General features: G+C 42.7%; 1 protein-coding gene across 1 annotated transcript in view; it reads right to left on the bottom strand.

Moving 5' to 3' along the window:
* LOC106603306 (ephrin-B1) overlaps window positions 1-12,710 on the bottom strand; it is an 81,041-nt gene extending 68,331 nt beyond the window's left edge. Inside the window, exon 1 of the mRNA XM_014196820.2 lies at window positions 11,549-12,710. Within this exon, the coding sequence (XP_014052295.1) occupies window positions 11,549-11,667 (119 nt within the window). The 5' untranslated portion in view covers window positions 11,668-12,710. The remainder of the gene's footprint in view (window positions 1-11,548) is intronic.
* Window positions 12,711-27,764: the final 15,054 nt, after the last annotated feature.

Genomic DNA, 27,764 nt, shown 5'->3' with positions numbered 1-27,764 from the left:
GTTGAAACAGGCCCTGAAGATTTATGTTATACAACGTTTGACATGTTTGAACGAACCTAAATGGGAAAAAAATGTTTTATTTCGAAACGGCTGTGGCGCGCTCGGCAGAGTAGTTGGATACACCATTCGGACGCGCTAACAACAGCAAGCTAATGGAACATAAAGGATGGACTTTTTCGACCGAAAATACATCTGTTGTGGACCTGGGATTCCTGGAAGTGCTTTCTGATGAAGACAACTAAAGGTAAGGGATTATTGACAATATTATACAACATTAGATGTGATATGCGATTGTTCCAAGATGGCGCCGAGCTGTATTTACTAGCTCATTTTCTGAGTATCGCATCCCCTTTTATCGCTAAGTGTGATTACCCAGTAAAGTTATTTTTAAATCTGGTATGACAGGTGATTTCAAGAGATATTCATCTATAAATCTTAGAATGACAATATTACATTTTAAACATGTTTTCGAATAGTAATTCAGTAAATTGTAGCTCTGTTTCCCCGGATTGCATTTGACGGGAAAATAGTTAGTCAACGTCAGACGCCGATGTAAAATGCTGTTTTCATATATAAATATGAACTTTATTGAACAAAAGAATGCATGCATTGTGTAACATGATGTCCTAGGTGTGTCATCTGATGAAGTTTGTAAAAGGTTAGTGCTGCATTTAGCTGTTTTTTGGTTATTTGTGATGCATGTGGTTGGTCGGAAAATGGCTATGTTGCTGCTTTTACGATGGACTCCTCTAACATAATCTAATGATTTGCTTTTCCTGTAAAAACTTTTTGAAATCGGACGACGTGGGTCGATTCAGGAGAGGTGTATCTATAAAACGATATGAGACAGTCCTATATTTGAAAAAAAATAAATATTAAATTTCGTTATGCTAATGTCGCTAGGAGTTTTCCCTGGATTTTGATCCCGCTGACGGGACGAGACGCTGAAGAGGTTTTAACTAAATATGCAGGTTTAAAAATATATACTTGTGTATTGATTTTAAAGAAAGGCATTGATGTTTATGGTTCGGTACATCGGTGCAACGACAGTGCTTTTTTCGCAAATGCGCTTGTTAAATCATCACCCGTTTGTCGAAGTAGGCTGTGATTCGATGAGAAATTAACAGGCACCGCATCAATTATATGCAACGCAGGACAAGTTAGATAAACTAGTAATATCATCAACCATGTGTAGTTAACTAGTGATTATGTTAAGATTGATAGTTTTTTATAAGATAAGTTTAATGCTAGCTAGCAACTTAGCTTGGCTTCTTGCTGCCCTCGCGTAACAGGTAGTCAGCCTGCCATGCAGGCTCCTCGTAGAGTGCAATGTAAGGCAGGTGGTTAGAGCATTGGACTAGTAACCAGAAGGATGCAAAAACGAATCCCCGAATCCCCCCTGAACAAGGCAGTTAACCCCCGTTCCTAGGCCGTCATTGAAAATAAGAATGTGTTCTTAATCTGACTTGCCTAGTTAAATAAAGGTGTAAAAAAATATATATATTTTTTTAAATTACAAAAAAAAGTACAAAAAAACAATTTAAAAATAAAGAAAAAAATACAAACATTTTCGGCAAATCGGTGGCCAAAAAATATCGATTGTTATGAAAACTTGAAATCGGCCCTAATTAATCGGCCATTCCGATTAATCGGTCGACCTGTAGTTTGAAGCTTTACCTTGAGTGGGCAGCTCGATGAAAGCCAGTCAATAGTTAAATCACCCAGAAAATATACACCTCTGTTGATATCACATATATTCTGTAGATCTTATAACCATGTATTGCTACCACTGTATCATCAAAGGTATTATCTGAGTTTCAGATATTGTCAGAATATTAATGTCATCTGTTACTAGCAAATGATTGATTTCATGAACCTTGTTTCTTAAGCTACATACGTTAACCTGGGCTATTTTTACCACTTTTTTGGGATGCTTGATTGTTTTTATTGCTTTACTGGAAAGTGTGGCAGAAGCAGACATGATCATGTTATTTATGTTTGTGCAGGGTGAGCTGCACACAGTGGACTTCCTACTAGGTACACCGCCTCAGTGGTTCATAGGCACATGATTACTGCATACATTAGCTGTAGGATCAGCAGAGGCATTCAGGGCAGTTAGAGGGACATACATTTGGTTACTTATATTTTGTCTTCCAACACCCCTGGGATAATGTACATTTGCTGAAGCATTATGACAACTCAGTGCCTTATAATGCTGAGAAAGGATCCAGGAACCCAAATGATTTGGGTGGATCCCATCCTCCTTATAAAAATAGCTTTGTTTGCAGAAGGTATCAAAATTGTCAATAAATGTTACACCCACAGAGCTGCAGTAGTCACATAACTGCCAGTTATGGAGGGCTAAAAGTTTGCTGAAACATTCAATGCCACGATTTAGGGAGGGCACAGGGACATATATTATGGGGAGTTTGTTGGTGTCAAGCAGAGATCCAATCAGTTCTTTAAAATCCATCTTCAGCTATTCTGAGCTGCCCTTAATGTAATTGAATCAGAGTCAATTTCCTGATGCATGTTTAAATTATTTGGGAGCAGCTTATTGATGTCATGTACTCGTGCTCCTGGATAGCACAAAGTTTTGCTCCAAGAACTGAGACATTTCTCACCATTGAACTGCCCAATACAATGGCCCGAGAAGGGGATGAAGAAATCTGCTCATTCCTACACCTCACACAATTCGTGGAACCTTTCACAGGCCCACAAGAAGCAGGATAGCATACACACGCAGCTCCCGGGCGATAGGTCCAGACCTCCCACAGCAGGCAGTGCCCTGATACATCCAGAGAGAAGGAATGGAGCTGAATTTGCTGCTGGATTCAGCCTAGTTGGAGTCAGCGCAGCCGTCACAGACAGGCAGTCCCAGCGATGAAGGCGCAGTTAGATCAGGCACCAGGGCGGCGAAGCTATTCCCCATGTCAATCTGCTCTGGACCACTCGCAGGAATTCCAGTCCTCTTAGGAGCATGCCGCTGCCTTCATTTTCCACGACTTGTGACATGGGACCAGCGCTGATTGGAACAATCCTCTTGCTGTTCTCCGTCAACTCCACTGCAAGATGGAAGAGGAGAAGCAGATGGAGACGACTTCCTTGGCAGGCAAGTTCCAGGTAGCACAGGCCATTTGGATAGGGACAGATGACAAGGTGGGGATACATCCATTAAGCCCGAGAAGCGTCTAGCCACAGGAGAGAGAAAAAGTTCCAATTTGCGTTTTCCCCCATAACTTCACACAGAATTGAAATTTGCTTGCTAACGATAGCCACCTCATTCCTGTAATCCTCCGCAACCAAACAATTGCTGCATTGAAACTCCGGATTGTCAATATTGTCCGAGAAAAGAGCGTAATAAACACAGCTGCTACAGCGCTGGAGACGTTCGTTAGCTATTCCAGGCGAAGCAGGCTCCATTGCAACCTAGCTAGCTGGCTAGTAAGTAGCAGATGTTGCAGGCCTGGGCAACTCCAGTCCTCGGGGGCCTGATTGGTGTCACACTTTTGCTCCAGCCCCAGCTAACACACCTGACTCCAATAATCAACTAATCATGATCTTCAGTTAAAAATGCAATTAGTATAGAACCAGGTGTGTTTGCTAGGGATAGGGGAAAAGTGTGACCCCAATCAGGCCCCCGAGGACTACTAAAATTGCCCAGGCCTGTAAGAGGGTTGGGGTTGTTACTTCTTTCAACAGTAACAAATTGCTTTACTTATCACTTCATGGGAAAAGGGATTAGTTACAATACTCTTTATATTACTTTTGTCTTACACCCCAAAAGGTTGCTCAATGTAAACAATGTTACAGAGGTAGGTGAGCCAGTTGTCTACAGTAGTAATATAATTCCGCAGCAACAGGAAATTAGAATTATGTGGATTATAATTTATGGAAATTTGTGTAGGGGTTGATAGATTTTGTTGTTAGGGCAAATCAAGTCTGAAATTTCAAAGTGGAAATTACAAACTTTTTAAAACTCAAAACACTAAAATGTTGCATTTCCTGTGTGCAGTAAAATTCTCAGCATAAAAAAATGATCAGATTAAGAACCTACATCTCTACATTACGTAAGACTCTTCTACCGTGGATTAGGGCAGAATTTCCTCTACAACATACCCAGTTACAAGCTTGTTCAGCTCCCCCCGGGTTACAGCCTGTCCTCCAGAACTATTAAAATCAAGCCTTGGTTGTTTGGATGAGGTAGGCGTAAAGTCATCTTCAGCAGCAGTGGTCAGGCCTCAGGGATCTTTCGCTACAAGTTTTGTCTTGCTTTTGCAGGTGCTTCAAGAGATTTGGAAGTTGTGTTTCTAGCAGTGGAAAGCACAGTTTATATTTTACAGTTATACTCTTGTCATTTTATCCTCCTACCAAATCAAAGTAATGGGAGTACTTCCACGCTGAGAAACCCAACGCTTCTGCCATGTTTAATCTCCCTCACTAAAGCAGTTAGTAGTAATGTGTGAGTGTAAACAGGAACTTGGTGAGAGGACGTCAGACTCAGGTTGAAAACAATTAGAATCGGGGGCAGGGGGATTTTTAAATATTGCGCCAACAGAGAGGGATTAATACTCTTCAAAAATATTTATTTGGATAACAAAAGTAAAGAAGTAACAATGAACTATCTGTGATCAGTGACTGTAATAGTATTACTCAAATTGGAACAGTACTCCATTATATTACTTGTTACCACAAAAACGTATATTATTTCTGTAACGGGTTACTTTGTAACGCGTTAACCCCAACACTGCTAATGACTGACTGCTTTTACTTTCCTTTCATTCTTGAACTAAGCCGCCCTGAGGTGGCTCTAAGTCTCTCCTCTTTGTGATGGGGTCTGGGTTTCTGTGAAACGTTATCAGAACCAGCGTGAAGGGATGAAGCCAGGAGGAGAACAAAACTACTCCTGTGACACTTCTCAAAGGAATCTCTTTCTTGTGTAAACTATGGCTGAAACCTAGGGAGCAGGGACATGGGTGGGTTTATTAAAGGCTGGAGGGTTGGCACAGCCTATTTAAACAGTGACAGAGTTAATCTCTAGACTGTCACTTTTAATCACAGGAGCATTGATCATGATGGCACAGTCAGGCAAAGCTCGAGCTACTTCACTTGGCTCTAATGCATTAAACACACAGGCCACTAGATATTTGCTCAATTTATCATACACTGCTGAATCTTCCGACCAAGCTCGATCTGTAATTGTCTGTATGGAAGGCCATGTGACTTCGTGGGAACAATTAAAACACAAATCAATATCAATTTTCTCTCCCGTTTTACAATGTGATGTCAAACTGTTGACATAACCATAGACCAGTCACTGCAGACAGTCCCTCGTGTCGGTCTTCACAGAGTGAGAATTCCGAGGTTTCACCCCTCTTAAAGATAACTTCAATAACACATTAGCTGAATGGTTAAAACATTAACTGACTGGTGTCTCCCTTCTATTTTTTTGTCTCCACTTGTTTTTCCTTGAGGAATTAAATCAGGGATTTGTTGAATTACCTAAAGCTGGAGGGTCTTATTTCAAGATTGCGCAAACAAAAATAATACTCCCTGGCTTTAACAGGCAAAGATCATTTCTGAATCATTGGCAACAGTATAATTATGGTATGAAGTGCACCATCAAATGGAATGAAACTGCTTTCAAACTTATTTTTTTCTTAACTTCTCTAGGGTAGGGGGCAGTATTTTGACGTCCGGATGAAAGGCGTGCCCAAATTAAACTGCCTGCTACTCAGGCTCAGAAGGTAGGATATGCATATTATTAGTAGATTTGGATAGAAAACAATCTGAAGTTTCTAAAACTGTTTGAATGATGTCTGTGAGTATAACAGAACTCATATGGCAGGCAAAAACCTGAGAAGAATCCAACCAGGAAGTGTGGAAATCTGAGGTTTGTAGTTTTTCAAGTGATTCCCTATCCAGTATACAGTGACTTAGGGTTACTTTTGCACTTCCTAAGGCTTCCACTAGATGTCAACAGTCTTAAGAACCTTGTTTCATGCTTCTACTGTGAATATGGAGCGAACAGGAGGGCCTGGAAGTTGATGAGTGAGAAAATGACATGAGCTCAGAGGCGAGCGCTCACGTAAGTGTTAGCTGTGTTCCTTTTCTTTTCTGAAGACATTGGAATTGTCCGGTTGGAATATTACTGAAGATTTATGTTTTTAACGTCCTAAAGATTGATGCTATACATCGTTTGACATATTTCTAATATAACTTTTTTTTACTTTTCGTCGTGACATTTGCGCGCGCTTCCTGCATTTGGAGTAGACTGAACGCATGAACAAAAGGAGGTATTTGGACATAAATGATGGACTTTATCAAACAAAACAAACATTTATTGTGGACCTGGGATTCCTGGGAGTGCATCCTGATGAAGATCATCAAAGGTAAGTGAATATTTATAATATTATTTCTGAGTTTTGTTGACTCCACAAAATGGCGGGTTTGGTTTCGTGTCTGAACCCTGTACTCAGATTATTGCAAAATTTGCTTTCGCCATAAAGCTTTTTTGAAATCTGACACAGCGGTTGCATTAAGGAGAAGTGTATCTATAATTCTTTAACAGCCAGCTTCGTGTTGTCCTATAATAACCTCTGTGAGAAGACCTTTCAGAAAATGCCCTCATGAAGATATTATAAAACTATTACAGTTTGCATGTAAGTGCAAGTTGTCTAAAAGCTTACCATTGCCTGTATTTCACATGTGCCAATGGTTAAACACAACAAATATAGTCTCTTGACGACATACAGTAGGCCTAACTGGCCACCACCTGCTTGGGTCTGTCTGACACCGAACTCATAATCTTGGGAATTACTAGGCCAGCATTACATTGCTATTGTTCTCACAAGGGAGAGAGATGGCAGGGTGAATTTATGAGATTTAGCAGTGATGGGTCTCAAAAGCAGATAAAGCATCCTACATGTAATAAATCTAAGTGACAAATGACTATATTCTTTCTCAATGTTTTTGAGAGATACCAGTCCCAGCCCAACATGGGAATTGCTATACCACACTATATTATAAGATGACAAATATGACATCAGGTATATTTTATAAGGCTATAACATGCATAACTAAATAAATACAAGTTTGTCATAATATATTTGATTGTGCTTTGAAAAAAGTAATGGTAGATCTGTAGTAAATGCAGGTAAATCTATATTAAGTTAATAGTGAGCTCACTTCTGAGATTTTCAATTACCTCCTCATTTTATTCCATCCTGAGAAATTAGAGAGAAGCAGGTTTGTTCAATATCAATAAATCCAATTACAGCTATTTCCCCCTTGCAAACACTCCATTTAGCTGCTGTCTCAGAAGAGAGAAAAAATAATATATACGGTTGTCTATCCTTGCAGAAAAAAAACAGCACTCCTACAGCAATATCACAGCAAAATAAAATAACAATCTACTGGTTGTAATAGTTATATGTATAAATATACACCTGAAATACCATTTGTGATACCTTTACCTATGATGGATTTGAACTAGGGCTGTGAAACTATTAAAATAATGAAATCGACTTAATCACAATTTTTGAATTTTCTACAATTTGGCCCAAAATAAAGATTTTTCCATTTAAAAAGCAGTGCATTGTAACTCAATGAGTTACAGGAATAATATACTAGGACGGAAACATCAGAATGTTTTAATAGCATTTTCACCATAAACAACATAAGTCACAAGCATACAGCTATTAATGCTCCCAATGTTTAAGTAGGCCTACTCTCTCTTATCAATGTTCTTGAAGTTTAACACTTGCACACACACACACACACACACACACACACACACACACACACACACACACACACACACACACACACACACACACACACACACACACACACACACACACACAATTAAAGCTTCAGGCATTCTAAATGAGTGTGACTATAGGAAATAATTACTGGCTATATGGATACAAATAACAAAGAGCTTTAAACATGTCCAACAATGTTAAGAAAACACTGTAACCATCTGTACTCTTCAGATACCTTTACACACATAGGCCTACACACTCTCCCTCCCTCAAACACCTTCTCTCTCTCACACTTACTCTCACTCTCTCACACACACACGCGCGCGTGCGCGCGTTGAAGCATCTATACCGTGTGTGTGTGTGTGTGTGTGTGTGTGTGTGTGTGTGTGTGTGTGTGTGTGTGTGTGTGTGTGTGTGTGGATCTATTTGGATGGGCTATACCATCCAAATGTGTATAGCCCAGTCAGCGGTCAAGTTATCAGGTTGCTAGCTAGCTAGCTAGATAGCTAACATGACTAGCTAGCTAAACAATGTTTGTTATCAAACCAGAAAATAGCGGCTCACGAGTAGTTTAAAACGGCCCGTGACATGCGCACGAATCAACGGCAGAAAGAAAAAGCATAACTCTGGTAATATTGGGCATAACTTTCACATGATTTTGGTTAGAGGCACACGGTCTTCAGCTATGTAAAGGAGCAAGCAAGCATTGACTAGCTGTGTTCCATGTTGTGTTCTGCGCTTAAAAGTGTCATTGTGGAAATGTGCACTTAATATGGTTCTGTGCGTTGAAGAAATGGAGATGCGATTAACAGCGGCAAAGAAATGATGGCGGTAAAAATGTCACGCGTTAACTTTGACAGCCCTAATTTCAATGTTTAAATTAGAAGTCTGCAAGAAACAACTTGTCCAAAATGTTAACAGTATCTTAAAATGTTGGCTTGTGACCAAAGAACAACAGCTTTTAAGTGCATTAATCTTTGTATTCTGTCTAGAGTTCACACTTTTAAGCATTCTGTCAATTTCCTTGGTCTACCACAAGCTTTTCCTCATGTGCCCAATCACCATCTCTGCTTTTTATGCTGTACAAGTTTGGGCACTGCATCTCAGTAGGCCTATCTACATGTTTCAGTGTGACTTCATGATTCATGTGATTAAATGAAAGGAACGCTCTTCTTAAGTTTATAGCTGTAACGGTGTGAGCTAGCCAAGCAAGAGGTCTGGTACTGGTGAGAATTCAGCAGACAGTGTGGCTGAAGTGTATAAGACTCAATGTGGTAGACCGTCTACATAACTTTAATAAGGCAAAATAATAAAGAGCGGAGAAGAGAATGGTGGCAACCCAAAAACATTTCTGTTAGTCTGTTAATCTGAACAAGGAACAGAAATACTAAGTGCCAAAGTAAAAGACCATTTGAGTGAACATTGACAGAGAAATTAAGTATCCCATTGAGAAAAATGTGGAAATCATAAAATTATACAATATAATAATTAATGTAATAACCAGTGCTTTCGAAACATACTAACAGACAATATTATATACAAGGGAAATTTGCGTGAATGTGTTTATTTTTTGTGTGAAAAATGTGGAAATCACAAAATCATACAATATAATAATTAATGTAATAACCAGTGCTTTAGAAACATACTAACAGTCAATATTTTATACCAGGGGCATTTGCGTGAATGTGTTTATTTTTTTGGGGGGGGGGAGCCAATATGCCTGAATTTACTGTGGAAAGTCCTGTAAAATGCTTTACAGAGTGATTTACCAATTCTAGCATGGGGGTAGTGTTATTCCATATGTCTGTTTCCGAGTTAGACATGTATAAGCCTCTTGCAGGACCATCACCTCGAGTCATACAATTGTTACAGCCAACAAAAACTCAAACGTTTATTTTTTCAGCTTCCCTGAAAAGACTTGCTTTGGCCTTTTTTGTTCATTAGGCAATATAAAACACTTGAGACAATGTCTTCTTCAACAAACATGTGTGGGCTCTGCTCATCATCTGAGAACTGAAGTTTGAGTTTACATCCACACTGGAACTAATCCCAACTACTGACAACTTTGACATACAATATCTTGATACAAAATGGCTGCTGCATTCCAATTCAAAAACTACAGCTGCAGTTGGAGCAAACTTAGTCTGCACCAATTCAGCAAAATAAACGTTGTGCCTCTGTATAAAATTAATTATTTTAGTTCATACATTGGAAAGAAAATCTATATTTTATGTTTTGAGGTAAGCTTCTCTGGAGGTGCAGTCCTGCATTTGTTTGTGTGAATTCAATTTATAACAAATCAATTATGTTTTTTTTAATGCCTTTATGAACATGATCTGTATGTCCTCATGTCCAGATAGATCTGTAATCAGCTTTTAAGTGCCTGTCTGCACTCTGGATGACCTAACTACCAGCATTGTAGAGGTAGGAAGAGCAAAGCAACAACCCTTGGTGGGATAAGTAAACAAACATTAACTTACTTGAGAAAACAGCCACCAACTGTTTTAAAACAACATAGCCTTTATTTTAACAAATGGTAAACGGCAATTGAAGTCTTGTCTTTTACGTTGTTCAGTGTCGTGACTTTTAAACGGTGTACTGATGAGTGAACAAGGCCAGGACTAGGCCACTTCACTTGTCTACATCCACAGCTGGTGTTTAAATCCTCAATATTGAGTCCCTTGGTAACTGCTTTCAAGAATAATAGAGATGTGTTCTCAACATTTCACATTTTGAATAGTTGATTATAAAATGTGTGATTCACCTTATCAGCCCATATATATTTATATGCATGATACATAACTCTGCTACCTTGTGGTACCACAACTTTCCCCCCTTATATTAATGAAATATTTAATTGAAGGGATATATATGTGTTATTTTCTACGCTGTAGACAGACAGAGACCGCAACAGCGAAAAACTTAATAGAATCTATCTATAGGTTATATAAATAATTCCAGGACTAACTTGGATTGAAATACAAATATATAGACATTTGATATATATTAATCTAGATCAAATAACATTAAAAGGCCTACATATTCTAAAAGCAAAGTCCCTGTTACTCTCTGAGGACTTAAGTTGGGATGTTATCTGAGGCAATGTGTCTACCCTCAAAGCCAGAAAAAGATTGATTAAACTTGGAAAACACACTTATAAATGTGTCGTTCCAGCCAGAGGAGAGCACCTGAAAACACACGCACAAACAGCAGTTGCTGCCTCTCCCTTGATTGTAGAGACCACTCTGCAGTAGAGATGCAGGCTACCCGTAAATGATGGGGCCTGGTTGATTCTAGGTGAAATTGGCACCTCATAAATGTTGGTTGGAAGTTGATTAATGGCAAACACGAGTTAATGAATCCTATCAAAAATAACCTATACACTTTAATGAAAGACATGTACCACAACATGTAGAAATATATTAATGACTCACTAGGCAGAACTGAATGCTTATTGTTGTATAGTTTAAACTATGGCGTATGTGATACATGCTATCAAACAATGTCTGGCTTTTTCCTATGATGCCTTCTTTCATATTGTTTTACAGCATGCTGTTTCATTCAACACTGTGTGAGTCTTCAGAGCCAGCACATCACAGAGTCCTGAATGTCATTCAGCGCAAACAGTAGTCAAAAACATGTCCAGGCGCCAATGCATATTTATTTCCATTAGCAAGCTTTACGCATGCTAATAGAATAACATAAGTATTCAGTGTTTTATTCAATGCATGGTAATACAGTTTAAGTCTTCTATAGACTAGATTAGCAAATTGAACACTTACTTGGGGTTTTGCGAGTTCCAAATCACCGATTCCAACGATTTGGCAAAGGGCAACAGCGACCTGCACAAGACTGTCAAAATCCAAAGGTAGTACTTCCAATTGGAACCGGAGCCTGCCATTTCCACGTTTATTCAGTCAGGCAAATTAGTCAACGGCACGATGAAATCATTCGAAAATGTTGATACAGTGTAAATTTCGCACAATTCTAGATCCCATTCACTAGTGTCGCATGTAGCCTAGCCTAGATTATGCGTAAAACCACGTTGACGATAGCAAAATATTAACCAGCAATGAATATAATATGAAATCCTATTTTCCCCTGTTTCGTGTAGGCTATGCAAGCAGAACAAGAGTATCTTGCAGGTGAGTCAATGTTCTGGATTCTTTATCTCATCACCTTACCGGTGTCGAATATATTTGTAAGGTAGGATATGCGCACGTTTAAACGCATTGATAGAACAAGTTTCTTGTTACTGGTCAGAAAATAATGTTGAATCCGGTAACAAGTGGAGTCTTCACCCACGAACCCGTGCGCTGGAGTGCGTTTTGCGGTTGTTGATGCACATTTAACAAGCAGACTACAATAAATGTGACCCTTTTGTTCTTGCTTCTTCAGTAAACATCTGTTTTGTCCAGTTGGTGCAACTGTGTCTTCTTTGTATGGTGAAACCGTTGTCTATAAATAAATCCATTTAATTTTTATCGACTATTAAAAAAAACGCTTTGACAGGAAAGATTTTGCGTGCCTCCAAAGTAGCCTACTCCATCAGTGTAGCAGCAGACTCAAAAACAGTCGTGATAAAATGCGCAAAATCCTTATTTCAGGTGGACGTTAGGCTCCGATGCATTGAACTTAGAATCCACTTGAAATGTTACAGTCTGCCTGTATATTGTGGACACCAACTCATGTTCGAAGTCCGCGCTGAACTGCTTCTTCCAAAGGGCATGAATAGTCTCTTAAACATCACGTCATTGATACGAGTGAGTAATCCAGTTCAGAGTCTGTAAAAAAAATAAACCAGTTGGTAAATAAAGTTCAATATTGTGCCTATTTAACTTGAACTCGCAATGAATTTTACCAGTGAAGGTTCCAGCGTACACTGCACACCAAAGTAGCATTTGATACTCCTTTTTCGCACACACTGCTGCGTACGTAATTCAACGCTTAGATAGCCCTGGCCTCCTAACCAATCAAGGAAGCTTGGCGAAGTCCTCTCATTATTCAGTTGGTCAACATTCTCTTGACTGAAGAAATTCAGGCATAGTGCAGCCTGGGCCTTTACAGTGAATACATTGTAATTAAGAGATTATTCTCTTTCTCAACATATGCGCGGACTATGTTGTATACATATGAATTGATTAGACATGGTGAGTATGGTGGCCTAGACTTGTCTCCACAATCAACAGGTAATATAGTATGCCTACGTAAGGTTTAACGTAGCAGTGCATGGTAAGTGTATTATCAGATGTTGCTCACTACATGGGCTACTTATAAGATGTTTTGATAGAATCCAAAACATATTTTTAAAGTTTCGTCGAGTCTCCCATTACAGATGGTAGTCTATTCTATGTGACTCTTGTAGGTCTAAGATGGCTTGCAATACTCATTTGACAATGTTGCCCTCTATTGGAATGGGTGGAAACGTTGTGGGAAAACAGAAAGCATTATCACGAGTGGATCTTGCTGTATCTCTTCTGTTTCTATTCTATTATAGGCCTATTATGTTATATCCTAAAACGTTTCCCTGCTTGTAATATATTTGATGCCTTTGAAGTGAAATTATGTTTAATATCAACGTTATGGCAGCCTATTGTAAAGTCATTACTTGGTTATAGTCCGGCTTGCTCTTTCAAAACGTATTTACCAACTTTATTTACCAGTTATGATGTGTATTTAAAATGTGTTATTGATTAATAAATATCTCGATATGCTTCCAATGTAAACTATTTCTTCTTATATCACATTTCAACACAAGCCTTAACCAAAGCTACCTAGTAAGATTGTGCTTATACACCAAAAAACTAACTAATTCTAAAAATGTAAAGTTAGAGCACAACTGTTTTCATAGTTGTGTTTTATGCCATGGTTAGCATTATATGCATCTCTACAAAGTCAGGAATATGTGACCATTTCATATTGCTGTAACTTCATCTATGGCAGGTCTCTAAAAATAACTCATTGCTCTAAACTAGATGTTTGATTGGTGACCTACTTAGGATAGACACCTATAGCAACTTTACATTGCAGTTTGCTTATTTGATATAACCTGATATCGTGGCATGAGAGTAGACTATGTAGAAGTTTCTCCAACCTCCTTAACAAGGCATTTATTTCAACCTTTGGAATAAGGGAGGAAAAGACAAATAGGTCTTCATTTGAATATGACACTCATTGAAAATACCATTCAGGCATGTAGTGAAATGCTCCAGGAATCCAGCGGTATGATGTAGCAAAGGATTGGCATGTGGCCAGGTTTAATTCCCAGATGTGGACACTACTGCTTTGCCCTTGAGAAAGCCACAGCTTCACTGAATATAATCTGCTGTATAGTTCTCAAGTATAAAATGCAGAGTTACTCTCAGATTGCAATTGCCATCAACCAGACACATATTATAAATTGTTGTTTGTATGCATATCAATTCAAGCCATGTTTGCCATCCAGTAAGAGGGAGATGGATGCAGCTGGTTGTCATCATTATATATATATATATTTTATTTAACCTTAATTTAACTAGGCAAGTCAGTTAAGAACAAATTCTTATTTACAATGACGGCCTACCCCGGCCAAACCCGGACGATGCTGAGCCAATTGTTGCCTACGCCCTATGGGACTCCCAATCACGGCCAGATGTGATACAGCCTGGATTCGAACCAGGGACTTTAGTGACACCTCTTGCGCTGAGATGCAGTGCTTTAGACCTCTGCGCCACAAGGGAAAATTAGTTTATTGAAAAAAGATGGACTACTTTTTGGTATTAAGAGGTGTGTTTGGACAGTTTTATGTTGGAGCTGACTGTTTAAACTGACGTTCTAAATACATATCCAATGAAAGGCAGCCACTGTGACGAGATATTTTAATTTAGATCATACTTGGCTATGGATTTCCCCTTGTGTTTTTACTGGTTATGGACTTACAGACAGATGACCTTAACAACTGTCTGACATAGTACAGTCGTGACCAAAAGTTTTGAGAATGACACAAATATTAATTTCTACAAAGTTTGCTGCTTCAGTGTCTTTAGATATTGTTGTCAGATGTTACTATGGAATACTGAAGTATAATTACAAGCATTTCATAAGTGTCAAAGGCTTTTATTGACAATTACATGAAGTTGATGCAGAGTCAATATTTGCAGTGTTGACCCTTCTTTTTCAAGACCTCTGCAATCCGCCCTGGCATGCTGTCAATTAACTTCTGGGCCACATCCTGATTGATGGCAGCTCATTCTTGCATAATCAATGCTTGGAGTTTGTCAGAATTTGTGGGTTTTTGTTTGTCCACCCACCTCTTGAGGATTTACCACAAGTTCTCAATGGGATTAAGGTCTGGGGAGTTTCCTGGCCATGGATCCAAAATATCAATATTTTGTTCCCCGAGCCACTTAGTTATCACTTTTGCCTTATGGCAATGTGCTCCATCATGCTGGAAAAGGCATTGTTCGTCACCAAACTGTTCTTGGATGGTTAGGAGAAGTTGGTCTCGGAGGATGTGTTGGTACCATTCTTATTCATGGCTGTGTTCTTAGGTCAAATTGGGAGTGAGCCCACTCCCTTGGCTGAGAAGCAACCCCACACATGAATGGTCTCAGGATGCTTTACTCTTGGCATGACATAGGACTGATGGTAGCGCTCACCTTGTCTTCTCCGGACAAGCTTTTTTCCAGATGACCCAAACAATTGGAAAGGGGATTCATCAGAGAAAATGACTTTACCCCAGTCCTCAGCAGTCCAATCCCTGTACCGTTTGTAGAATATCAGTCTGTCCCTGATGTTTTTCCTGGAGAGAAGTGGCTTCTTTGCTGCCCTTTTTGACACCAGGCCATCCTCCAAAAGTCTTTGCCTCACTGTGCGTGCAGATGCACTCACACCTGCCTGCTGCCATTCCTGAGTAAGCTCTGTACTCGTGGTGCCCCATCCCGCAGCTTAATCAACTTTAGGAGATTGCTGGACTTTATTGGGCGCCCTGAAGCCTTCTTCACAACAATTAAACCGCTTTCCTTGAAGTTCTTGATATTCCGATAAATGGCTGATTTAGGTGCAATCTTACTGGCATCAATATCCTTGCCTGTGAAGCCCTTTTTGTGCAAAGCAATGATGACGGCACGTGTTTCCTTGCAGATAACCATGGATGACAGAGGAAGAACAATGATTCCAAGCACCACCACCCTCCTTTTGAAGCTTTTATTTGAACTCAATCATCATGACAGAGGAATTTCCAGCCTTGTCGTCGTCAACACTCACACCTGTGTTAACGAGAGAATCACTGACATGATGTCAGCTGGTCCTTTTGTGGCAGAGCTGAAATGCAGTGGAAATGTTTTTTGGGGATTCAGTTCATTTGCATGGCAAAGAGGGACTTTGCAATTAATTGCAATTCATCTGATCCCTCTTTATAACATTCTGGAGTATATGTAAATTGCCAGACTTTGTGAAAATTAATATTTGTGTCATTCTCAAAACATTTGGCCACGACTGTAGATCAATACCATAATAAATGGTCTAATAGAAAACATAGTTTCTGAACATTACCATTTGTTTGGCCATCTTGTACCTGCTGATGTCATACTGTACCTTTACTGTAAAATTACAGTATGACATCGGAATTACATTCTTACATTCCCCTTACATTGCTGTATCACTGTACCAATTTAGACTATGAAAAAGTGCTACCTTCGTTAGAAATGATGTGTGTTAATCACATCTAAAAGGGGTTCTCTATCTATAGTTCATCGTCTATCTACAATGCATTCCGAAAGTATTCAGACCCATTTACTTTTTCCACATTTTGTTACGTTACAGCCTTATTCTAAAATTGATTAAATTGTTTTTTCCCCTTGTCAACAATCTACAGAAGTGTATAAAAAAAAAAAAACTGAAATATCACATTTACTTAAGTATTCAGACCCTTTACTCAGTACTTTGTTGGATCACCTTTGGCAGCGATTACAGCTTTGAGTTTTCTTGGGTATGATGCTAAAAACTTGGCACACCTGTATTTGGGGAGTTTCATCTCTGCAGATCCTCTCAAGTGCTGTCAGGTTCGATGGGGAGCATTGCTACACAGCTATTTTCAAGTTTCTCCAGAGATGTTCGATCAGGCTCAAGTCCGGACTCTGGCTGGGCCACTCAAGGACATTCAAAGACTTGAACCGAAGCCACTCCTGCGTTGTCTTGGATGTGTGCTTAGGGTCGTTGTCCAGTTGGAAGGTGAACCTTTGCCCCAGTCTGAGGTCATGAGGGCTCTGGAGCAGGTTTTTATCAAGGACCTCTCTGTACTTTGCTCCGTTCATCTTTCCCTCGACCCTGACTAGTCTCCCACTCCCTGCTGCTGAAAAACATCGCACAGCATGATGCTGCCACCACCATGCTTCACCTTAGGGATGGTGTCAGGTTTCCTCCAGATGTGATGCTTGGAATTCAGGCCAAAGTGTTCAACCTTGGTTTCATCAGTCAAAAGAATCGTATTTCTCATGGTCTGGGAGTCCTTTAGGTGCCTTTTGGCAAACTCCAAGTGGGCTGTCATGTGCCTTTTACTGAGGAGTGGCTTCCATCTGGCCACTCTACCATAAAGGCCTGATTGGTAGAGTGCTGCAGAGATGGTTGTCCTTCTTGAAGGTTCTCCCATCTCAACAGAGGAACTCTGGAGCTCTAGCAGAGTGACCATCGGGTTCTTGGTCATCTTCCTGATTGCTCAGTTTGGTCGGGCTGCCAGCTCTAGGAATACTCTTGGTGGTTCCAAACTTCTTCCATTTAAGAATGATGGAGGCCATTGTGTTCTTGGGGAACTTCAATGCTGCAGACCCTTCCCCATATCTGTGCTTCGACACAATCCTGTTTCGGAGCTCTACGGACAATTCCTTCGACCTCATGACTTGGTTTTTGCTCTGACATGCACTGTCAACTGTGGGACCTTACATAGACCGGTGTGTGCCTTTCCAAATCATGTCCAATCAATTGAATTTACCACAGGTGTTGTAGAAACATCTCAAGGAAGATCAATGGAACCGGATGCACCTGAGCTCAATTTCGAGTCTCATAGCAATGGGTCTGAATACTTTTGTAAATAAGGAATTTCTGTTGTTTATTTTTAATAATATTGCAAACATTTCTAAAACCAGTTTTCGCTTTGTCATTACAGGGTATTCAAATCAAATCAAAGTTTATTTTTCACGTGTGCCGAATACAACAGGTGTAGACCTTACAGTGAAATGCTTACTTACAGGCTCTAATCAATAGTGCCAAAAAGGTATTAGGTCAACAATAGGTAGGTAAAGAAATAAAACAACAGTAAAAAGAGAGGCTATATACAGTAGCGAGGATATAAAAGTAGCGAGGCTACATACAGACACCGGTTAGTCAGGCTGATTGAGGTAGTATGTACATGTAGATATGGTTAAAGTGACTATGCGTATATGATGAACCGAGAGTAGCAGTAGCGTAAAAGAGGGGTTGGCGGGTGGTGGGTGGGACACAATGCAGATAGCCCGGTTAGCCAATGTGCCGGAGCACTGGTTGTTCGGCCCAATTGAGGTAGTATGTACATTAATGTATAGTTAAAGTGACTATGCATATATGATAAACAGAGAGTAGCAGCAGCGTAAAAAGAGGGGTTGGGGGGATGGGGGGGCACACAATGCAAATACCTGTTCAGGATTCTTATGACTTGGGGGTAAAAACTGTTGAGAAGCCTTTTTGTCCTAGACTTGGCACTCCGGTACCGCTTGCCATGCGATAGTAGAGAGAACAGTGTATGACTGGGGTGGCTGGGGTCTTTGACAATTTTTAGGGCCTTCCTCTGACACCGCCTGGTGTAGAGGTCCTGGATGGCAGGCAGCTTAGCCCCAGTGATGTACTGGGCCATACGCACTACCCTCTGTAGTGCCTTGCGGTCAGAGGCCGAGCAATTGCCATACCCGGCAGTGATGCAACCAGTCAGGATGCTCTCGATGTTGCAGCTGTAGAACCTTTTGAGGATCTCAGGACCCATGACAAATCTTTTTAGTTTCCTGAGGGGGAATAGGCTTTGTCGTGCCCTCTTCACGACTGTCTTGGTGTGTTTGGACCATGTTAGTTTGTTGTTGATATGGACACCAAGAAACTTGAAGCCCTCAAGCTGCTCCACTACAGCCCCGTCGATGAGAATGGGGGCATGCTCAGTCCTCCTTTTGCTGTAGTCCTTTTGCTGTAGTCCAATTGTTATTCTGGCACCACCCGGCCAGGTCTCTGACCTCCTCCCTATAGGCTGTCATGTCGTTGTCGGTGATCAGGCCTACCACTGTTGTGTTGTCTGCAAACTTAATGATGGTGTTGGAGTCGTGCCTGGCCATGCAGTAGTGGGTGAACAGGGAGTACAGGAGGGGACTGAGCATGCACCCTGAGCATGTTGAGGATCAGCGTGGCAGATGTGTTGCTACCTACCCTCACCACCTGGGGGCGGCCCGTCAGGAAGTCCAGGATCCAGTTGCAGAGGGAGGTGTTTAGTCCAAGGATCCTTAGCTTAGTGATGAGCTTTGAGGGTACTATGGTGTTGAACGCTGAGCTGTAGTCAATGAATAGCATTCTCCCATAAGTGTTCCATTTGTCCAGGTGGGAAAGGGTAGTGTGGAGTGTAATAGAGATTGCATCATCTGTGGATCTGTTTGGCCGGTATGCAAATTGGAGTGGGTCTAGGGTTTCTGGAGTAATGGTGTTGATGTGAGCCATTACCAACCTTTCAAAGCACTTCATGGCTACGGACGTGACTGCTATGGGTCTGTAATCATTTAGGCAGGTTGCCTTTGTGTTCTTGGGCACAGGGACTATGGTGGCCTGCTTGAAACATGATGGTATTACAGACTCAATCAGGGACATGTTGAAAATGTCAGTGAAGACACCTGCCAGTTGGTCAGCACATGCCCAGAGCACACGTCCTGGTAATCCGTCTGGCCCCGCAGCCTTGTGTATGTTGACCTGTTTAAAGTTCTTACTCACGTCGGCTACATAGAGCATGATCACACAGTCATCCGGAACAGCTGATGCTCTCATGCATGCCTCAGTGTTGCTTCCCTCGAAGCGAGCATAGAAGTGATTTAGCTCGTCGAGGAAGACTTGTGTCACTGGGCAGCACGCGGTTGTGCTTCCCTTTGTAGTCTGTAATAGTTTGCAAGCCCTGCCACATAAGACGAGCGTCGGAGCCGGTGTGGTATGATTCAATCTTAGCCCTGTATTGACGCTTTGCCTGTTTGATGGTTCGTCGCAGGGCATAGCAGGATTTCTTGTAAGTTTCCGGGTTAGAATCCCGCACCTTGAAGCGGCAGCTCTACCCTTTAGCTTAGTGCAAATGTTGCCTGTAATCCATGGCTTCTAGTTGGGGTATGTACGTACAGTCACTGTGGGGACAACGTCCTCGATGCACTTATTGATAAAGCCAGTGACTGATGTGGTGTACTCCTCAATGCCATCGGAAGAATCCCGGAACATGTTACATTTACATTTAAGTCATTTAGCAGACGCTCTTATCCAGAGCGACTTACAGATTGGTGGATTCACCTTATGATATCCAGTGGAACAACCACTTTACAATAGTGCATATAAATCTTTTAAGGGGGGGGTTAGAAGGATTACTTTATCCTATCCCAGGTATTCCTTAAAGAGGTGGGGTTTCAGGTGTCTCCGGAAGGTGGTGATTGACTCCGCTGTCCTGGCGTCGTGAGGGAGCTTGTTCCACCATTGGGGTGCCAGAGCAGCGAACAGTTTTGACTGGGCTGAGCGGGAAATGTGCTTACTCAGAGGTAGGGAGGCGAGCAGGCCAGAGGTGGATGAGCGCAGTGCCCTTGTTTGGCTGTAGGGCCTGATCAGAGCCTGAAGGTACGGAGGTGCCGTTCCCCTCACAGCTCCGTAGGCAAGCACCATGGTCTTGTAGCGGATGCGAGCTTCAACAGGAAGCCAGTGGAGAGAGCGGAGGAGCAGGGTGACGTGAGAGAACTTGGGAAGGTTGAACACCAGACGGGCTGCGGCGTTCTGGATGAGTTGTAGGGGTTTAATGGCACAGGCAGGGAGCCCAGCCAACAGCGAGTTGCAGTAATCCAGACGGGAGATGACAAGTGCCTGGATTAGGACCTGCGCCGCTTCCTGTGTGAGGCAGGGTCGTACTCTGCGAATGTTGTAGAGCATGAACCTACAGGATCGGGTCACCGCCTTGATGTTAGTAGAGAACGACAGGGTGTTGTCCAGGGTCACGCCAAGGTTCTTAGCACTCTGGGAGGAGGACACAATGAGTTGTCAACCGTGATGGTGAGATCATGGAACGGGCAGTCCTTCCCCGGGAGGAAGAGCAGCTCCGTCTTGCCGGGGTTCAGCTTGAGGTGGTGATCCGTCATCCACACTGATATGTCTGCCAGACATGCAGAGATGCGATTCGCGACCTGGTTATCAGAAGGGGGAAAGGAGAAGATTAATTGTGTGTCGTCTGCATAGCAATGATAGGAGAGACCATGTGAGGATATGACAGAGCCAAGTGACTTGGTGTATAGCGAGAATAGGAGAGGGCCTAGAACAGAGCCCTGGGGGACACCAGTGGTGAGAGCACGTGGTGCGGAGACAGATTCTCGCCACGCCACCTGGTAGGAGCGACCTGTCAGGTAGGACGCAATCCAAGCGTGGGCCGCGCCGGAGATGCCCAACTCGGAGAGGGTGGAGAGGAGGATCTGATGGTTCACCGTATCAAAGGCAGCAGATAGGTCTAGGAGGATGAGAGCAGAGGAGAGAGAGTTAGCTTTAGCAGTGCGGAGAGCCTCCGTGACACAGAGAAGAGCAGTCTCAGTTGAATGACCAGTCTTGAAACCTGACTGATTTGGATCAAGAAGGTCATTCTGAGAGAGATAGCAGGAGAGCTGGCCAAGGATGGCACGTTCAAGAGTTTTGGAGAGAAAAGAAAGAAGGGATACTGGTCTGTAGTTGTTGACTTCGGAGGGATCGAGTGTAGGTTTTTTCAGAAGGGGTGCAACTCTCGCTCTCTTGAAGACGGAAGGGACGTAGCCAGCGGTCAAGGATGAGTTGATGAGCGAGGTGAGGTAAGGGAGAAGGTCTCCGGAAATGGTCTGGAGAAGAGAGGAGGGGATAGGGTCAAGCAGGCAGGTTGTTGGGCGGCCGGCCGTCACAAGACGCGAGATTTCATCTGGAGAGAGAGGGGAGAAAGAGGTCAAAGCACAGGGTAGGGCAGTGTGAGCAGGACCAGCGGTGTCGTTTGACTTAGCAAACGAGGTTCGGATGTCGTCAACCTTCTTTTCAAAATGGTTGACGAAGTCATCCGCAGAGAGGGAGGAGGGGGGAAGGGGGAGGAGGATTCAGGAGGGAGGAGAAGGTGGCAAAGAGCTTCCTAGGGTTAGAGGCAGATGCTTGGAATTTAGAGTGGTAGAAAGTGGCTTTAGCAGCAGAGACAGAAGAGGAAAATGTAGAGAGGAGGGAGTGAAAGGACGCCAGGTCCGCAGGGAGGCGAGTTTTCCTCCATTTCCGCTCGGCTGCCCGGAGCCCTGTTCTGTGAGCTCGCAATGAGTCGTCGAGCCACGGAGCAGGAGGGGAGGACCGAGCCGGCCTGGAGGATAGGGGACATAGAGAATCAAAGGATGCAGAAAGGGAGGAGAGGAGGGTTGAGGAGGCAGAATCAGGGGATAGGTTGGAGAAGGTTTGAGCAGAGGGAAGAGATGATAGGATGGAAGAGGAGAGAGTAGCGGGAGAGAGAGAGCGAAGGTTGGGACGGCGCAATACCATCCGAGTAGGGGCAGAGTGAGAAGTGTTGGATGAGAGCGAGAGGGAAAAGGATACAAGGTAGTGGTCGGAGACTTGGAGGGGAGTTGCAATGAGATTAGTGGACGAACAGCATCTAGTAAAGATGAGGTCAAGCGTATTGCCTGCCTTGTGAGTAGGGGGAAAGGTGAGAGGGTGAGGTCAAAAGAAGAGAGGAGTGGAAAGAAGGAGGCAGAGAGGAATGAGTCAAAGGTAGACGTGGGGAGGTTAAAGTCACCCAGAACTGTGAGAGGTGAGCCATCCTCAGGAAAGGAACTTATCAAGGAGGGCGATAAATTATAAGGATGTTAAGCTTGAAAGGGCTGGTAACTGTGACAGCATGGAATTCAAATGAGATAGACAGATGGGTCAGGGGAGAAAGAGAGAATGTCCACTTGGGAGAGATGAGGATTCCTGTGCCACCACCCCGCTGGCCAGATGCTCTCGGGGTATGCGAGAACACGTGGGCAGACGAGGAGAGAGCAGTAGGAGTAGCAGTGTTATCTGTGGTAATCCATGTTTCCGTCAGTGCCAAGAAGTCGAGGTGCTGGAGGGTAGCATAGGCTGAGATGAACTCTGCCTTGTTGGCCGCAGACCGGCAGTTCCAGAGGCTGCCGGAGACCTGGAACTCCACGTGGGTCGTGCGCGCTGGGACCACCAGGTTAGAGTGGCAGCGGCCACGCGGTGTGAAGCGTTTGTGTAGCCTGTGCAGAGGGGAGAGAACAGGGATAGACAGACACATAGTTGACAGGCTACAGAAGAGGCTACGCTAATGCAAAGGAGATTGGAATGACAAGTGGGCTACACTTCTCGAATGTTCAGAAAGTTAAGCTTACGTTGCAAAAATGTTATTGACTAAAATGACGAAGATGATACAGTACTGCTGGCTGGTGAAGTAGGCTAGCTAGCAGTGGCTGCGTTGTTGACTTTGTTTGAACGTGTAGCTGGCTAGGTAACCTATTTTTGTCGCGGGGGACGACAATAGCTGGCTAGCTAACCTCGATAATTACTCCAAACTACACAATTATCAAACTATGACAAAGTCAACTAACACTGCACTAGTCAAATCGTTCCGTTGTAATGTATTAGTTTCTACAGTGCTGCTAGTCAGTAAAGGTTGGCTAGCTAGCAGTGGGTTTGATGATGACAAGGTGTGTTGACTAAGTCTGGAGTCTGGACAACGGCGTCGCGGCGCGGCTGGCTAGCTAACCTCGATAATTACTCTAAACTACACAATTATCTTAGATACAAAGACAGCTATGTAGCTAGCTAGCACTACACTAATCAAGTCGTTCCGTTGTAATGTAATAGTTTCTACAGTGCTGCTAGTCAGTAAAGGTTGGCTAGCTAGCAGTGGGTTTGATGATGACTAGGTGTGTTGACTAAGTCTGGAGTCTGGACAACGGCGTCGCGTCGCGGCTGGCTAGCTAACCTCGATAATTACTCTAAACTACACAATTATCTTAGATACAAAGACAGCAAAGACAGCTATGTAGCTAGCTAGCCCTACACTAATCAAGTCGTTCCGTTGTAATGTAATAGTTTCTACAGTGCTGCTAGTCGGTAGAAGTTGGCTAGTTGGCTAGCTAGCAGTGTTGACTAAGTTAGGAGGACGAAAACAGCTGGCTGGCTAGCTAACCTCGATAATTACTCTAAACTACACAATTATCTTTGATACAAAGACGGCTATGTAGCTAGCTAAGAAAAAATTGCTCAGATCAAACAAATCAAACCTTTGTAATGTAATGAAATGTAATATTACCTGTGGAGCGAAGCGAAGTGCGACTACCCGCTCCAAACCCGGAAGATGTTCCAGTCTGTGATAGCAAGACAGTCCTGTAGTTTAGCATCTGCTTCATCTGACCACTTTTTTATAGACCGAGTCACTGGTGCTTCCTGCTTGAATTTTTTGCTTGTAAGCAGGAATCAGGAGGATAGAGTTGTGGTCGGATTTGTCAAATGGAGGACGAGGGAGAGCTTTGTACGCGTCTCTGTGTGTGGAGTACAGGTGATCTAGAATTTTTTCCCCTCTGGTTGCACATTTAACATATTGATGGAAATTTGGTAGAACTGATTTATGTTTCCCTGCATTAAAGTCTCCGGCCACCAGGAGTGCCGCCTCTGGGTGAGTGGTTTCCTGTTTGCTTATTTCCTTATACAGCTGACTGAGTGCAGTCTTAGTGCCAGCATCTGTCTGTGGTGGTAAATAAACAGCCACGAAAGTATAGCTGAAAACTCTCTAGGCAAGTAGTGTGGCCTGCAATTTATCACAATATACTCTACTTCAGGCGAGAAAAATCTAGAGACTTCCTTAGATTTCGTGCACCAGCTGTTGTTTACAAACATGCACAGACCGCCCACCCTCGTCTTACTGGAGTGTGCTGTTCTATCTTGCCGGTGCAGCGTATATCCCGCTAGCTGAATATCCATGTCGTCATTCAGCCACGATTCCGTGAAACATAGGATATTACAGTTTTTGATGTCCCGTTGGTAGGATATTCGTGATTGTACGTCATCTACTTTATTGTCCAATGATTGCATGTTGGCGAGTACTATTGATGGTAATGGCAGCTTTCCCACCCGCCTTTTCCGGGTCCTGACCAGGCATCCGGCTCTTTGTCCTCTGTACCTGCGTCGCTTCCTCTTGCAAATAACGAGGATGTTGGCCCTGTCGGGTGTTTTGAGAATGTCTTGTGCGTCTTGCTTGTTGAAGAAAAATCTTTGTCTAATCCTAGGTGAGTGATCACTGTCCTGATATCCAGAAGCTCTTTTTTGCTGTAAGATACGGTTGCAGAAACATTATGTACAAAATAAGTTACAAATAACGCGAAAAAAACACATAATAGCACAATTGGTTGGGCGCCCGTAAAACTGCTGCCATTTTTTCTGGCGCCATTTCCAGTATTGTGTGTAGATTGATGAGGAAAAACTTTTATTTAATACATTTTAGAGTAAGGCTGTAACGTAACAAAATGTGTAAAAAAGGGAAGGGGTCTGAATAGTTTCCGAATGCACTGTATAATTGATGTGGGAAGGAATTGAAAAATGCTGTTTTCTCTCACCATGTCAGCAGATGGTGCATTGATTATGAAACAGAATGGCTCTTACTTGGTTTTAGAATGTGGCGGTGAGACTACTGAAAAGATACAGTATCACAAGTTGTTTTTTCTCAGAATGTGAGCCAGTGAGTTTAGTCAAAACACAACCCGACCAAATATAAGTATTGACTTAAGGTTTCTTGCATAACCCCAGTTCTCTGATAATATAAGTGAGGTATCTCACTATGGGGAATGCGCTTTGAGGCGATGACCACTAGGAAACTCCAATCACCCAACATAGACAGACAGGAAGTGTGGCCAATAGTGGGGAACCCCACTCCTTATAAGGCGCCCGCCCTCTAGTCATCATCAAGAATATGTTTTCTTTCTTATTCATAGCAGGAAGGGAAACATGGTGATATACCTCACTCATAATATTAGAGTACGCGAAGTAACCGTAAGTTGTTTTTCAAATACTTGTTTTGGTATTTCACTATGGAGATATAGCCAACTCCCGTAGTGCTCATATACTCTCCGAAGCTAAATAGTCTCAAGAGCATCACCCCTCAAAGGCCCTGACACTGAGCACCGTACACGCCAACGAAGTCCAGTCGGTAAAACTGCATTACAGATCTCTCTAAAAGAGATGCCATTGAACAATGCCCATGACACAGCCCTACCTCTGGTGGAGTGAGCTCTCAAGCCCTCCGGAGGTGGTAACCCCTCTCTATTATAAGCCACTATAATAGCCTTCACTATCCGGTAGGATAGGCACTGACGAGAAATGGGCCTGTCCGTATAGGGAGGTGCCCAAGAGACGAGAGCCCTGCGTCCTGTCCATGTAGACATGTAAGGCGTGCACAAGACACAAGCGATGGAGATGCTCTTCTACTGTAGAGGAAAAGGGCGGTGGGTGAAAGACCAACAGCTCTAACATGAGGCAATTGTAAGCACTGCTGACTTTAGGCACAAAATCAGGGGTGGGCTATAAGGTAACCTTGGACAACCCCAGGGACAAATTGCAGGCACATGTGGTGGACTGACAGTGCATGCAGCTCACTCACCCGCTTTGCAGATGTAATGGCTATAAGTAAAGCAGTTTTAAATGAGAGATATCTTATTCCAATGCTTTCCAGCGGCTTGAACGGCTGATGTGAAATGGCCTCAAGCACAATAGATAGGGGACTAAAGGCTTGGACACAGGCCGTAAGCAATGTGCACCCTCATAAAGAGACAAATTGGGGGGTCACACTGTATTATTGTCAAAGCCTATATGACAGGCAGAGATGGCAGCCAGGGACACCTTTACTTGTTGACAGGGGGAAAAGGCTTTCCTCCTGTCCAAAAGGTCCTGTAAAAAGCATAGCACCTCTGAAACGAAGCATTGGAAGGGAATTCTCTGTTTCTGATCACACCATCCCTCAAACACATGCCACTTATTGTCATAGTGAGCGTGTAGTGAGCGTGTAGAAGGGGCACTTTCGCTCTGAATAGTCTCAACAACTGAGCAGTAGGCCTGTTGCATTAAGATTCATCCTCTCATGGGCCAGGCCCAAAGAGCCAGATGTTTCAAGTGAAAATTGGGCAGGTCTGATGTGGAAAAATAAAATAAATTCTTGCCTACCTCACTCGTATAAAAAAAAAAAAAATGTTTTGCAAAACAAGTATTGTGTAGTTCCAGTAGTTAGCTACATGGCAAAAAAAAAAAATGAACTACTGAAAACATTACCTAGATTTGAATTTGGTTCAGCTACCACCAAGCTACTGCAAAATGTAGTGTAAATGACTAGGTGTGAACTAAATGTAGTTCAACGACTGAGCAGCCACCACAGTCATATTGTCCGAAGAAAAGGTAGAAAATGCTTATGGCCAGAAGCACTGTAAGTAACTCGAGGTAATTTACAGCTGTTCACTGCTCTGCCCTGATGGACTGCGCTCCACCCTGTGAGAGATGTCTGTCCTTACTACTTTCCTCGCAGACACTACCCCTAGGGAGAGCCGTTACGCATGGTAAGGAAATCGTTATCCTCCGATGGAGGTGACAACGGGGACACAGGCGTAATGGCAGACAACCAGTGCTGAAAATCTCTCCTCAATAGTTCCAACGGAACTACTGAGATGGTGGAAGCCATCAACCCCAACATACGGAGACACGTCTTGAGTGTGACCATATGACCCATTGGAATATGGAGAG

Source organism: Salmo salar, chromosome ssa04 (assembly GCF_905237065.1).
Source record: "Salmo salar chromosome ssa04, Ssal_v3.1, whole genome shotgun sequence".
NCBI classification, from domain to species: Eukaryota; Metazoa; Chordata; class Actinopteri; order Salmoniformes; family Salmonidae; genus Salmo; species Salmo salar.
This window is presented reverse-complemented; position numbering and strand designations above follow the sequence as displayed.